At 46.5% G+C, this 14,145-nt stretch overlaps 1 protein-coding gene across 2 annotated transcripts in view; it reads right to left on the reverse strand.

The window, feature by feature from the left end:
• LOC129819916 (rap guanine nucleotide exchange factor 5-like) overlaps positions 1–14,145 on the reverse strand; it is an 81,253-nt gene that overhangs the window by 9,683 nt on the left and 57,425 nt on the right. For both annotated transcript variants that reach the window (XM_055876613.1, XM_055876612.1), the window contains exons 11-16: positions 13,071–13,171; positions 3,770–3,848; positions 3,545–3,695; positions 3,057–3,148; positions 2,827–2,857; positions 2,175–2,253 (exon numbers count right to left, since the gene is read on the reverse strand). In XM_055876613.1, coding sequence (XP_055732588.1) covers positions 2,175–2,253; positions 2,827–2,857; positions 3,057–3,148; positions 3,545–3,695; positions 3,770–3,848; positions 13,071–13,171 — 533 coding nt within the window. The remainder of the gene's footprint in view (positions 1–2,174; positions 2,254–2,826; positions 2,858–3,056; positions 3,149–3,544; positions 3,696–3,769; positions 3,849–13,070; positions 13,172–14,145) is intronic.

Consider the following 14,145-nt stretch of genomic DNA (forward strand, 5'->3'; position numbering starts at 1 on the left):
GGTGTTCCTAATGTTTGGTATACTCAGTGTACAGTGCCTTGCAAAAGTATTCACCCCCCTTGGCAATTTTCCTATTTTGTTGCATTAAAACCTGTAATTTAAATGGATTTTTATTTGGATTTCATGTAAAGGACATACACAAAATTGTCCAAATTGGTGAAGTGAAATGAAAAAAATAACTTGTTTAAAGAAATTCTAAAAAAGAAAAAACGGAAAGTGTTGCGTGCATTGGTATTCACCCACTTTGCTATGAAGCCCCATATAAGATCTGGTGCAACCAATTACCTTCAAAAGTCACATAATTAGTTAAATAAAGTCCACCTTAGTGCAATGTAAGTGTCACATGATCTGTCACATGATCTCAGTGTATATATATACACACACCTGTTCTGAAAGGCCCCCGAGTCTGCAACACCACTAAGCAAGGGGCACCACCAAGCAAGCGGCACTATGAAGACCAAGGAGCTCTTCAAACAGGTCAGGGACAAAGTTGTGAAGTACAGATTAGAGTTGAGTTATAAAAAAATATCCAAAACTTTGAATATCCCACGGAGCACCATTAAATACATTATAAAAAAATGGAAAGAATATGGCACCACAACAAACCTGCCAAGAGAGGGCCTCCCGCCAAAACTCAGGGACCAGGCAAAGAGGGCATTAATCTGAGAGGCAACAAAGAGACCAAAGATAAACCTGAAGGAGCTGCAAAGCTCCACAGCGGAGATTGGAGTATCCGCTGTTGTGAAGGAAAAATGGCCAGCTTATATTTGGTTTAAACCTACACTTAGAACGTACACTCTCATCAACGAGAACTACACCCCTGAACCATATGTCCTCCTGAACCTAACAAAACACCAAAGGTCCGTTTGTGCACCACTCAGATCCGGCACCCTCGCTCTGGCTACAGAGACGCGTAATTTAACAGATTGTACGAAGAGAGAATTTGCCTACTGTGTGAACTTGGGCAAATCGAAAAGGAAATACATTTAGTGTTTTATTGCCCTCTGGATGACGATCTGAGACATGTTCTTTTTTGTAAAAATGTTGGTGATAAACCTGAAGTATTCTGCTTACGGGACGAGCAGAGGCTTGAATTCAGACAGGGCGTGTTTGAGATTGCTCAGTTATTTCACAATGCCTGGAGAAGGAGAAATGTACTGGTTGTGTAGTGTGGCTAGATGGTAGCTGGTTGTGTAGTGTGGCTAGATGGTAGCTGGTTGTGTAGTGTGGCTAGATGGTAGCTGGTTGTGTAGTGTGGCTAGATGGTAGCTGGTTGTGTAGTGTGGCTAGATGGTAGCTGGTTGTGTAGTGGGGCTAGATGGTAGCTGGTTGTGTAGTGTGGCTAGATGGTAGCTGGTTGTGTAGTGTGGCTAGATGGTAGCTGGTTGTGTAGTGTGGCTAGATGGTAGCTGGTTGTGTAGTGTGGCTAGATGGTAGCTGGTTGTGTAGTGTGGCTAGATGGTAGCTGGTTGTGTAGTGTGGCTAGATGGTAGCTGGTTGTGTAGTGTGGCTAGATGGTAGCTGGTTGTGTAGTGTGGCTAGATGGTAGCTGGTTGTGTAGTGTGGCTAGATGGTAGCTGGTTGTGTAGTGTGGCTAGATGGTAGCTGGTTGTGTAGTGTGGCTAGATGGTAGCTGGTTGTGTAGTGTGGCTAGATGGTAGCTGGTTGTGTAGTGTGGCTAGATGGTAGCTGGTTGTGTAGTGTGGCTAGATGGTAGCTGGTTGTGTAGTGTGGCTAGATGGTAGCTGGTTGTGTAGTGTGACTAGATGGTAGCTGGTTGTGTAGTGTGGCTAGATGGTAGCTGGTTGTGTAGTGTGGCTAGATGGTAGCTGGTTGTGTAGTGTGGCTAGATGGTAGCTGGTTGTGTAGTGTGGCTAGATGGTAGCTGGTTGTGTAGTGGGGCTAGATGGTAGCTGGTTGTGTAGTGTGGCTAGATGGTAGCTGGTTGTGTAGTGTGGCTAGATAGCTGTACAGGCTGTGATTATTGTATGCATATCATTTGGAAAATGTTATTTTGTTTTGATTACAAAGAAAATGTCACTGTGTTTAGTAGTGTCTTGTAGACCCATGTGGGCTGGGCACCGCTAAGTGACACTTCAATAAATCATATACATCAAAATCAATAATATCAATCACATACAATCACAGCATCACGTGTGTGTGTGTGTTCTCACCCTCTTTGGTGTCAGCCCGAGGGAAGCGGAGTGGCAGACTGTTCTCCTTTAAACTGAGCTGCTGGAACAGAGGCTTACTCTGGAGAGACAGACAGAGAAATAGAGGGATGAAGACAGAAGGGAGGGGAGAGAGAGGGATAGGGAGAAAGAATGAGAAAGACAGAGGGATAGAGAGAGACGGAGAGAGAGAGAGGGATGGAGAGAGGGAGAAGGGGACAGTGGGACATAAACCATTAGATTATAAAAGGGATACTTTAGGATTTTGGCAATGAAGCCATTTATATACTTCCTCAGTGTCAGATTGAACTCGTGGAAACAATTTTTATGTCTCTGCCGGCAGTTTGAAGGAAGTTGCTAACTAGTGTCAGCGCAATGACTGGGGAGTCTAGTAGACACCATAGCCTTCCAGTCATTGTGCTAACGCTAGTTAGCGTTTGCTCGCAAAACTAACTCTAACGTCCTTCATACTGGATGCAGAGACATAAAAATGCAATCCATGAGTTCACCTGACTGGGGAAGTAGATAAAGGATTTCACTGCCAAAATCCCAAAGTATCCCTTTAACTGGGCAGTGACAGATCATTTTCGTCTTCCAATTATCCCCCCCCCCCCATTTTCTCTCTCTCCCCTCACACTTCTTCCATCCCTCTCACCTTTTGTTGTGGAGGACATTCATCCACTGTGCTAAAACAAAAACAAACAGAGAAACAACTCCATATTTGCTTGTTCATGAATAAAGATTTACTTGAGAATTGAAGCTTCCGTTTCCTCTATCCCACCCCCCTCTATCCCCCCACAGACAAACCGTAGGCTGTGCTCATGTCTCATAAACAATGGCGTCCTTGTACTGTACATACACACACGGATACACACACACACTCACTGTCTACGTCGTAGAAGCTTCTGGAACTCCTTCATGTCTTTCTCCAGAGACGGAAACTCATAAAGATCCTCTAACACACACCTGGAGAGAGTCTGACACACACACACACACACACACACACACACACACACACACACACACACACACACACACACACACACACACACACACACACACACACACACACACACACACACACACACACACACACACACACACACACACACACATATTAACATACACCTCTAACTGACACTTAGAGATATATTTAGGTTTAAGTGTTGTAAATGTATGTGCAGACATGTGCCAGGGAGAAAACAAAGCTGCAAGCTCACAAGCACACAAACACTTAAGTTATCGCTGTCACTGACATGCTGAATATATCTCCTTTCCTTCCTGTTACTAGGCAGCTATTACCTGGGTTACACTAGATAATCCCCACGACAACCCTCACACACTGGTTACCAAACCTGTGTGTCTCCTCCTACCTTCATGAATGCCTTGATGTGTTCGTCCTCTCGTAGGAAGTCCTTATATAGGCGTGTCCAGTGAGCAACTAGGTGTAATACTTTCCTCTTCCTATAGAGGGCCTCCTTTCCATCCTCCTGACCTTGACCATGCACACGCTTACTGCTGTAGGTGGGACAAGTTAAGGACAATACACACTACACAGAAACACAGACAGACAGACACACATGCAGTGTAAAGGATATTGTCCGAGCAGGGCCTGACAGAGGTCGTTGGTCGTCATGAACACTAGGTATGTCAACAGGAAGTCATCCAGCAGCAGCTCTGAAACAGGAAATGCATCACAGGTCACGAACTTCTATACCTCAGACAGTGAGAGAAAGACAGGAACGTTGAAAGAGGGTTTGTGTCAAAAGTGCGTGGGCCAGATTAGAGTCCACAGCAACATGTTATTTGTGCTCTGAAGGCAGCAGCCTAACCGCTAGACCTCCCCAGGCCCACCTACACCTCTCTGCAGTTGTGTTAATTCAACTTTCTTTGAGAGCTGGGAGAAATGGCCTAAAAATCATATCTTGATTTTTTTTCAAACTATTGGGCGATTCAAAATATACTGATATCTCGATTTGTTTAATGTATTCTCTGAATAAGCTTCGTTGTACAATTAACGGTCAAATACACAGCATTTTAAACAGTCAGCAATAATCTAATGAATTCAGGGATTGTGAAATTGGCCAGTCTGTTCGTTTTAGCCATGATGCTCCTGTACTGCCCGCGTCTGAGTTATGGAAGACATAGTGTCATAGTGCCCATAGACACCATAGTGATGAGTTCAAAGGGCACTAAGCGAAGGACACTGGGACTAAACACCTCCCTCTGCGACTGGATCCTGGATTTCCTGACAGGCCGCCCCCAGGTGCCTAAGGTAGGCAACAACACATCTGCCACGTTGATCCTCAACACAGGAGGCCCTCAGGGTTGCATGCTTTGTCCTCTTCTGTACTCCCTGTTCGCCCACAACTGCGTGGACAAGCATGACTCCAACACCATCACTAAGTTTGCCGACGACACAACGGTGGTAGGCCTGATCACCGACAACAATGAGACTATTGGGAGGGGGTCAGTGTGTTGCCAGGACAACAACCTCTCCCTCAATGTGAGCAAGACAAAGGAGCGGATCGTGGACTACAGGAAAAGGAGGGCCGAGCACGCCGCCTTTCACATCGACAGGGCTGTAGTGGAGAAGGTCGAGAGCTTCAAGTTCCTTGGTCTCCACATCAACAACAAACTATCATGGTCCAAACACACCAAGACAGTTGTGAAGAGGGCACGACAACGCCGAATTCCCCCTCAGGAGACTACAAAGATTTGGCATGGGTAGCCCCGAGAAGAAATATCAACCCATGAACTTCACTCAACTTTCTAGAGTTTTCCCTGTTAGTTAACAATATCAACGTTTCCCTTTACTGTGGCAATTGTGATCGAATCAACGCAATATTAGCCACTTTCAATGCAACATACCGAAACAAAACAAACTATGCAAGATATTTTGTTGTAGGCAGAACACATCGGAGTAGATTCCATTGCACACGACTCAGCCCATACTCTTCACTTGTGTGGCATAACCAATCAGAGCTGCAGTAAACCTATATGCAAATAGACCATTGCCATATATGGATCTGTGCCACTTACTTTGAACTGGACTGTGTACAGCTATGGTCGTGAGTAGATGAGCTTGTTTTGAGATCAAAGCAAGAGCTGCATGCAACCACATGTGCACATTTTGTTCATATCCTTTGCTAGTTAGTGAGTTATTAGCCCAGTTATAAATTTGTAGTCAGTAAGAGCTGACTACAAGAGCACAAACGTGTACATTTCTAGACATCTTTGAAAAGCAAGTCAGATAAAGAGCTTTTTTTTGTCTTAAAGGGGCAATGTTCTATTTTGAGACAGGCTTGAATAAGCTAAGTATCCAATAGGCAAAGGGTAGCATAATTTGTCTGAGTCACTGTAATAATGGTATGGAGGATAATAATGCATCTTATTTTGTAAAGTAGTTTCTTGCATCAAACAACACATCTTCAGTCTGAAGGACAAGTGGAAAAACAGGTTAATGTCAAGCCTTGTATGTTATTTTCAAAAGTCTCATGGAATGTAGGCCTACATTGAACACCACACATTGTCTGCTACTGTAGGCTGAAGTATATAACAGTTATTTGCATGTTAAAATGTTATGGGATGTGTGTTCTCCATTGTTTTTGAAGGTATGCCACTCTGGTAGGCCTACATTATGATCCAATTGCCACAGTAGTCTACTTGGCCACTGGTAAAACTGTAACTAAAGCGGATACAGCCTCAGTGTTCACAGTAAACACGCGCTGGAAGTTACACAAAATGTTCAAAACGTCCAAGTTTGCACTCAGCAGACCTGAAATTTGCTCAGTGCCTAATTATTTCTTTGAAGGAACATTGGTCCTCATATCCCTAAACAGTTATACAGCTGCACTATTGAGAGCATCCTGACTGGTTGCATCACCAACTGGTATGGCAACTGCACAGCATCTGACCGCAAGGCGCTACAGAGGGTAGTGCGTACTGCCCAGTACATCACTGGGGCCAATCCATCCAGGACCTCTATACCAGGCAGTGTCAGAGGAAAGCCCTGCAAATTGTTAAAGACTATAGCCAGCCAAGTCAAAGACTGTTTTCTCTGCTACTGCATGGCAAGCGGTACAGGAGCGCCAAGTCTAGATCCAAAAAGCTCCTTAACAGCTTCTACCCCCAAGCCATAAGACTGCTAAACAGTTAATCAAATGGCTACCCAGATTTTTATATCGACCCCCTTTTTTTAATGCTGCTGCTACTCACTTTACCCCTACCTACATGTACAGTACCAGTCAAAAGTTTGGACATCAACTCATGTAAGGGTTTTTCTTTATTTTTCCTATGTTCTACATTGTAGAATAATTGTGAAGACTTCAAAACTATGAAATAACACATATGGAATCAAGTAGTAACCAAATAAGTGTTAAACAAATCAAAATATATTTGATATTTGAGATTCTTCAAAGTAGCCCCCCTTTGCCTTGTTGACAGCTTTGCACACTCTTGGCATTTTCTCAACCAGCTTCACCTGGAATATTTTTCCAACAGTCTTGAAGGCGTTCCCACATATGCTGAGCACTTATTGGCTGCTTTTCCATGACTGCAGTCCAACTCATCCCAAACCATCTCAATTGGGTTGAGGTTGGGTGATTGTGGAGGCCAAGTCATCTGATGCAGCACTCAATCACTCTCCTTGGTCAAATAGCCCTTACACAGCCTGGAGGTGTGTTGGGTCATTGTCCTGTTGAAAAACAAATGATAGTCCCACTAAGCGCAAGCCAGATGGGATGGCGTATCACTGCAGAATGCTGTGGTAGTGTCACGTTCCTGACCTATTTCTGTTAGTTTGTTATATGTGTTAGTTGGTCAGGACGTGAGTTTGGGTGGGCATTCTATGTTTTCTGTTTCTGTGTTGGTTTATTGGGTTGCCTGGTATGGCTCTTAATTAGAGGCAGGTGTTTGGCGTTCCTCTAATTAAGAGTCATATTTAGGTAGGCGTTTTCACAGTGTTCGTTGTGGGTGGTTGTCTCCTGTGTCTGTGTATATGTTTGCACCATACGGGACTGTTTGCGGTTTGTTCGTTTTATGTAGTCTGTTCCTGTTCATTGCGTTCTTCACGTTATATGTAAGTTCGTCGTTCAGGTCTGTCTGCATCGTTTATTTGTTTTGTTTGTTTATGCAAGTTTAGTTTGTTTTTTCCGTCGTGTTCAATAAATCATGTCATTTCACTACGCTGCGCCTTGGTTCGATCACTACTCCTCCTCTTCTGATGAAGAGGAGGAGGACTGCCGTTACAGAACCACCCACCAATCCAGAACCAAGCAGCGTAATGTCGAGCAACGGGAGAGTATACAGGACTTGTGGAGTTGGGAGCAGGTATTTAACGGAGAAGGACCATGGGCTAAAGTGAATCACCGTCCATGGGAACAGCTGGAGGCAGTTCGGAGAGCGGAGGAGAAGAGAGAGAAGAACCGGCGTTATGAGGGGACGCGTCTTGCACAGAAGCCCAAAAAGCCCGTGAGTAACACCCAAAAATTTCTTGGGGGGGGGGGGGGCTAAGAGGTAGTGGGCCAAGGGCAGGTAGGAGACCTGCGCCCACTTCTCAGGCTAACCGTGGAGAGCGGGAGTACGGGCAGACACCATGTTACGCAGTAGAGCGCAGGGTGTCTCCTGTACGTGTGCATAGCCCGGTGCGGGTTATTCCACCTCCCCGCACTGGTAGGGCTAGATTGGGCATTGAGCCAGGTGTCATGAGGCCGGCTCAACGCGTCTGGTCTCCAGTGCGTCTCCTCGGGCCGGCATACATGGCACCTGCCTTTCGCATGGTTTCCCCGGTTCGCCTACATAGCCCGGTGCGGGTTATTCCACCTCCCCGCACTGGTCGGGCGACCGGGAGCATTCAACCAGGTAAGGTTGGGCAGGCTCAATACTCAAGAGAGCCAGTACGCCTGCACGGTCCGGTATTTCCGGTGCCACCTCCCCGCCCCAGCCTAGTACCTACAGTGCCTACACTACGCACTAGGCTACCAGTGCGTTTCCAGAGCCCTGTTCCTCCTCCACGCACTCTCCCTGTAGTGCGTGTATCCAGTTCGGTGCCTCCAGTTCCGGCACCACGCACTAAGCCACCTGTGCGTCTCCAGAGCCCTGTACACACTGTTTCTTCTCCCCGTACTAATCCTGATGTGCTTGCCCTCAGCCCGGTGCCACCAGTGCCGGTACCACGCATCAGGTATAGAGTACGCTTTGAGAGTCCAGTGTGCCCTGTCCCTGCTCCCCGCACTAGCATGAAGGTGCGTGTCCTTAGCCCGGTGCCTCCAGTTCCGGCACCACGCACCAGGTCTACAGTGCGCCTTATCCGGCCAGAGCCATCCGTCTCCCCAGCGCCATCTGAGCCATCCGTCTCCCCAGCGCCATCTGAGCCATCCGTCTCCCCAGCGCCATCTGAGCCATCCGTCTCCCCAGCGCCATCTGAGCCATCCGTCTCCCCAGCGCCGTCTGAGCCATCCGTCTGCAATGAGCCTGCAAAGCCGCCCGTCTGCCATGAGCCTGCAAAGCCGCCCGTCTGTCATGAGCCTACAGAGCCGTCCGCCAGACAGGAGCCGCTAGAGCCGCCCGCCAGACAGGAGCCGCTAGAGCCGTCCGTCAGACAGGATCTGCCAGAGCCGCCAACCAGACAGGATCTGCCAGAGCCGCCAACCAGACAGGATCTGCCAGAGCAGCCAACCAGACAGGATCTGCCAGAGCCGCCAGCCAGACAGGATCTGCCAGAGCCGCCAGCCAGACAGGATCTGCCAGAGCCGCCAGCCAGACAGGATCTGCCAGAGCCGCCAGCCAGACAGGATCTGCCAGAGCCGTCAGCGAGCCATGAGCAGCCAGAGCCGTCAGCGAGCCATGAGCAGCCAGAGCCGTCAGTCAGCCATGAGCTGCCCCTCAGCCAGAAGCGGCTAGTAATCCAGAACTGCCCCTCAGTCCAGAGCTGTCTCTCTGTCCGGAGCTGCCCTTCAGTCCGGAGTTGCCCCTCTATCCTAAGCTACCTCTTTATCCTAAGCTACCTCTTTATCCAGAGCTGTCTCTCTGTCCGGAGCTGCCCTTCAGTCCGGAGTTGCCCCTCTATCCTAAGCTATCTCTTTATCCTGAGCTACCTTGTCCCGGAGCTGGACTTTATCTTGGTGTTGCCCCTTAATTTAGGTGGGGGAAATAAGAGGGTGGTCATGATGAGGGGTAAACGTAAGCTGGGATTGACTATTGTGGGGTGGGGACCTCGTCCAGAGCCTGAGCCACCACCGTGGTCAGATGCCCACCCAGACCCTCCCCTAGACTTTGTGCTGGTGCGCCCAGAGTTCGCACCTTATGGGGGGGGGTTATGTCACGTTCCTGACCTATTTCTGTTAGTTTGTTATATATGTTAGTTGGTCAGGACGTGAGTTTGGGTGGGCATTCTATGTTTTCTGTTTCTGTGTTGGTTTATTGGGTTGCCTGGTATGGCTCTTAATTAGAGGCAGGTGTTTGGCGTTCCTCTAATTAAGAGTCATATTTAGGTAGGCGTTTTCACAGTGTTCGTTGTGGGTGGTTGTCTCCTGTGTCTGTGTATATGTTTGCACCATACGGGACTGTTTGCGGTTTGTTCGTTTTATGTATTCTGTTCCTGTTCATTGCGTTCTTCACGTTATATGTAAGTTCGTCGTTCAGGTCTGTCTGCATCGTTTATTTGTTTTGTTTGTTTATGCAAGTTTAGTTTGTTTTTTCCGTCGTGTTCAATAAATCATGTCATTTCACTACGCTGCGCCTTGGTTCGATCACTACTCCTCCTCTTCTGATGAAGAGGAGGAGGACTGCCGTTACAGGTAGCCATGCTGGTTAAGTGTGCCTTGAATTCTAAATAAATCACAGAGTGTCACCAGTAAAGCGCCCCCACACCATCACACCTCCTCCTGTACCGGTACCCCTTGTATATAGCCTCGTTATTTTATAGTGTTACTTTATTTATTTTTACTTTAGTTTATTTACCCCTATATATAGCCTTGTTATTGTTATTTTATTGTAACTTTTTTTACTTTTGTTTATTTAGCAAATATTTTCTTTCTGCATGGTTGGTTAATGGCTTGTAAGTAAGCATTTAACGGTAAGGTCTAAACCTGTTGTATTCGGTGCATGTGGCAAAGATTTTTTTGTTGTTGATTTGATTTGACATGAGAACAGGCCGTGGCTTGGGTGGCTGAGGTCAATGCTGATCTTCTTGACCTGGTGTTGTAGGTGTCCTTCATGATGATGGAAGTGAGTGCTACGGGTCGGTAGTCATTCAGTTCACTTACTTTCCCTTTTTGGGCACAGGGATGACAGTGGACATCTTGAAGCAGGTGGGGCTAACAACCTGAGCTGAAAATGTCCGAAAACACAACAGCTAGTTGGTCTGCACATGCTCTGAGGGTGTAACTATAAAGCTAGCTGGTCCGCACATGCTCTGAGGGTGGAACTATAAAGCTAGCTGGTCCGCACATGCTCTGAGGGTGGAACTATAAAGCTAGCTGGTCCGCACATGCTCTGAGGGTGGAACTATAAAGCTAGCTGGTCCGCACATGCTCTGAGGGTGGAACTATAAAGCTAGCTGGTCCGCACATGCTCTGAGGGTGGAACTATAAAGCTAGCTGGTCCGCACATGCTCTGAGGGTGGAACTATAAAGCTAGCTGGTCCGCACATGCTCTGAGGGTGGAACTATAAAGCTAGCTGGTCCGCACATGCTCTGAGGGTGGAACTATAAAGCTAGCTGGTCCGCACATGCTCTGAGGGTGGAACTATAAAGCTAGCTGGTCTGCACATGCTCTGAGGGTGGAACTATAAAGCTAGCTGGTCTGCACATGCTCTGAGGGTGGAACTATAAAGCTAGCTGGTCTGCACATGCTCTGAGGGTGGAACTATAAAGCTAGCTGGTCTGCACATGCTCTGAGGGTGGAACTATAAAGCTAGCTGGTCTGCACATGCTCTGAGGGTGGAACTATAAAGCTAGCTGGTCTGCACATGCTCTGAGGGTGGAACTATAAAGCTAGCTGGCAATTAGAGCAGGTGAGACATAAAAAGCGTATGGTTAGAAAGGTTAACTTCTCTATTACAGTAAAATAATGTCTCAATGTGTTTCAGTGTCCATATGACCCAGTCTGTTGGACCAAACCTCAAATGCAAATAGCGAGTTGAAACCGCTGGTCAGAGAGAAAGGAGTGATCTCTCAGCTTTGTTGTTGTGAGTGGCGGAGGAGGGGCTTAGTGTGTGTGTGTGTGTGTAAACAGAGAGGATGAGGCAAAGCGCGAGGTTTCACTCTCGCCATAATCAGTTAAAAATAAACCCAATGCGTTTCTATGGGTTTATTTTGGACCTAAGCTTGTCGCCTGCCTCAGCCTTTGGGACAATGACTCCCATTGTTAGGGCGGAGACATGAGCATCTCGTCATGATATACAGGTCTCTGGTGTAAATGGGAAGGTGCACACAGCACAGAAGGCACAAAGGAGTCAAGACAAATTACAACATGAGAACAAGTGGACATAAACGCGATACAGGCATTTGGAATATCATGCAAAAACATTCATTCGATTTATTTTGAAATATCTCTTCTCACTGAAGAGTTTCAGGAGAATGCTATAAGTAATGGTGGATTATACAGGTCCAGCCCTGGCAATGCAGTTTCATGACGGGCTGAGAATGCAGTTGGCCTGAGCGAGGCGCTGAATCACTGATCTGCAAATCATCTTACATCCCTAATAGCCACTCATTATGTTATCAAGATTAGTGCATCTGTGCAGACTGAGCTTGCTGCACAACGTTAAACTCTGTCCATGGGAAACATGGAACAAAAAAAGTAATGGTTCCGCAGAGCAGTGGATAGAGCAGCCGAAAGGTTCCTATGAATAATTAACTAACCAGCTGTCTGACGTTTAGATAGGAAAGCAAGCTTTTTATACAACACCACTTTAAATGACTAGACTATTTAGCTGGCTTCTCCCTCTTTCCTTCTCTCCACCCTCCCCCCTCTCTCCTTCCACCCTACCTTTCCAATTTTCCAACTGCTTTCATTTTCTCCTTTCTCCATGTTAACAACTCTCCTTCACTCCTCCAATTTCATCCTCATCTACAACCCCCCCCCCCCCCCCCCACACACACAGACAGACACACACCACCCCCAGCCCACAGATCTAATCTTAGTAATCAGGTATTGTAGTGTTGTGCGTTAATCTCGCTTTAGGCTTGTTTCAGCTTGTTAAACATGTTGCTGTTTAAAACACACAGACACAGACGCGCGCACGCACTCACACAGGCACACATGCGCACGTACACACACACTCCTCTCTTTCTTTTCTTTCAGCTCTCTTTTTGACTGGTGATCATTAGGGCCGAAGACTCATTTACCCAAGATGGTCTTTTGTCAGCGTTTCCCAATATGTCACGCTAGTTAGACAACACTGAAATATGCTACAATATATTCCTGAGAAAGAAAGAACAAAAGAAAGAATGAAGAAGAGTAGAAGTAGTAGTTATGTTGCAACATGTCAGGACATTCCTAACAGCAGGGGAGGGATTGATGCACACAAACAAACACACAAATTAAATGATTTGGTGTACATTTAAATAAGTGTAATGGACTGAGTACAGATCTTTGGGAGATCCCACAATCACCAAACTATCTGCTGTGTGTATGTGCGACCGGAAGTCCCCACAAGAATAGTAAACTAACCAAAATTTGACCAATTGGGGACATTTTGTTAGTCCCCACAAAGTCAAATGCTATTTCTAAGGGGTTTAGGGTTAAGGTAGAATTTGTGTTTGGGTTAGAATTAGGTTTAGGGGTAATGGTTAGAAGTCAGGGTTAGGTTTTGAGGTTAAGGTTAAATAGGATTTAACAAGACTGTGCTAAGGATAAACAAGACTGTGTGTGTGTGTGTATGTGTTTACTCACCAGACACTCTGCTCTCCGGTGCTCCTCTCTGGTCATCCAGTCGTAGGTCACTCAGCAGGTGTTCTAGAATCTTCAGGGGTGTTCCAGACACCACCACATACCTAAAAAGACACACACAGAGAAAGTTTACACATAAACAAGGACTCACACACTCACGCACACACACATACATGATACACACATACCAACACACCTGTCAGAAGCACAGGAGGAAGAGCAGGAGTAGTATTCCTCAGAGCTGCTATCTCTCCTTTCTCTCTCTTCCCTCTCCTCCTCTCCCTCCTCATCCTCCCCTTCCTCATCAATGTAAGGTAGACTACTCCAGTCATCTTCATCCTCATCATCAATGTAGAGCAGGTAAGGGACATTGAAGGTCAGGACAGAACTACTACAACAGTCATCGTCATCATCATCACTACCCTCTTCATCTTCCTCTGCCTCCACTAGTGTGACAGTTCTCAAGTCCATCTCAATTCCTCCAGAGGATTTGCTCTCCCTAGCGCAAAATGCCCAGCCAGGGTGCTCTGTCCTGGGCTGAAGAGCCAGCCTGCTCCCCCTGCCTGCCTGGAGCTCCACAGATATAGAGGCTATATAGTAGCTCTACCCCAAAAGGGGATGTACTGAGGCCTCCCCTCTCCCTGCCTAACCCCAGAGACACACACACACCCTTTATAAAGTGTAAACACATCCTCTAGGCAGCAAACAGTCTTGCTTTCCTTTGCTTTGTTTCTCCCTTCAAGAAAAGAAAATCATTCTCTCTCTGCTTGCAGCTAAAACACACACATTCTCTGTCATAACACACACAAACCCACACACATCCTCTAGGAAGCAAACACACAATCTATCTTGTCAGGGCAGAAGCTGGTGTGCGTGCAGGCATGCAAAGGGTGTGACTTAAGACAGAGGGAAAAGGAGGGAGAATGTAAAATATTTTTCTTGACATGGCTTTCAACGAACAGGTTTGTCTGGGACATACACAGCATATAGTCTTTATAGATTATATATAATGTTTACATTATTTATTTGTATATTCCAGCAACGCCTACAAAGACAGAGAGATTGAAAGTGAAAGATA

The sequence above is a fragment of the Salvelinus fontinalis genome, chromosome 22, assembly GCF_029448725.1.
Source record: "Salvelinus fontinalis isolate EN_2023a chromosome 22, ASM2944872v1, whole genome shotgun sequence".
Lineage (NCBI taxonomy): Eukaryota > Metazoa > Chordata > Actinopteri > Salmoniformes > Salmonidae > Salvelinus > Salvelinus fontinalis.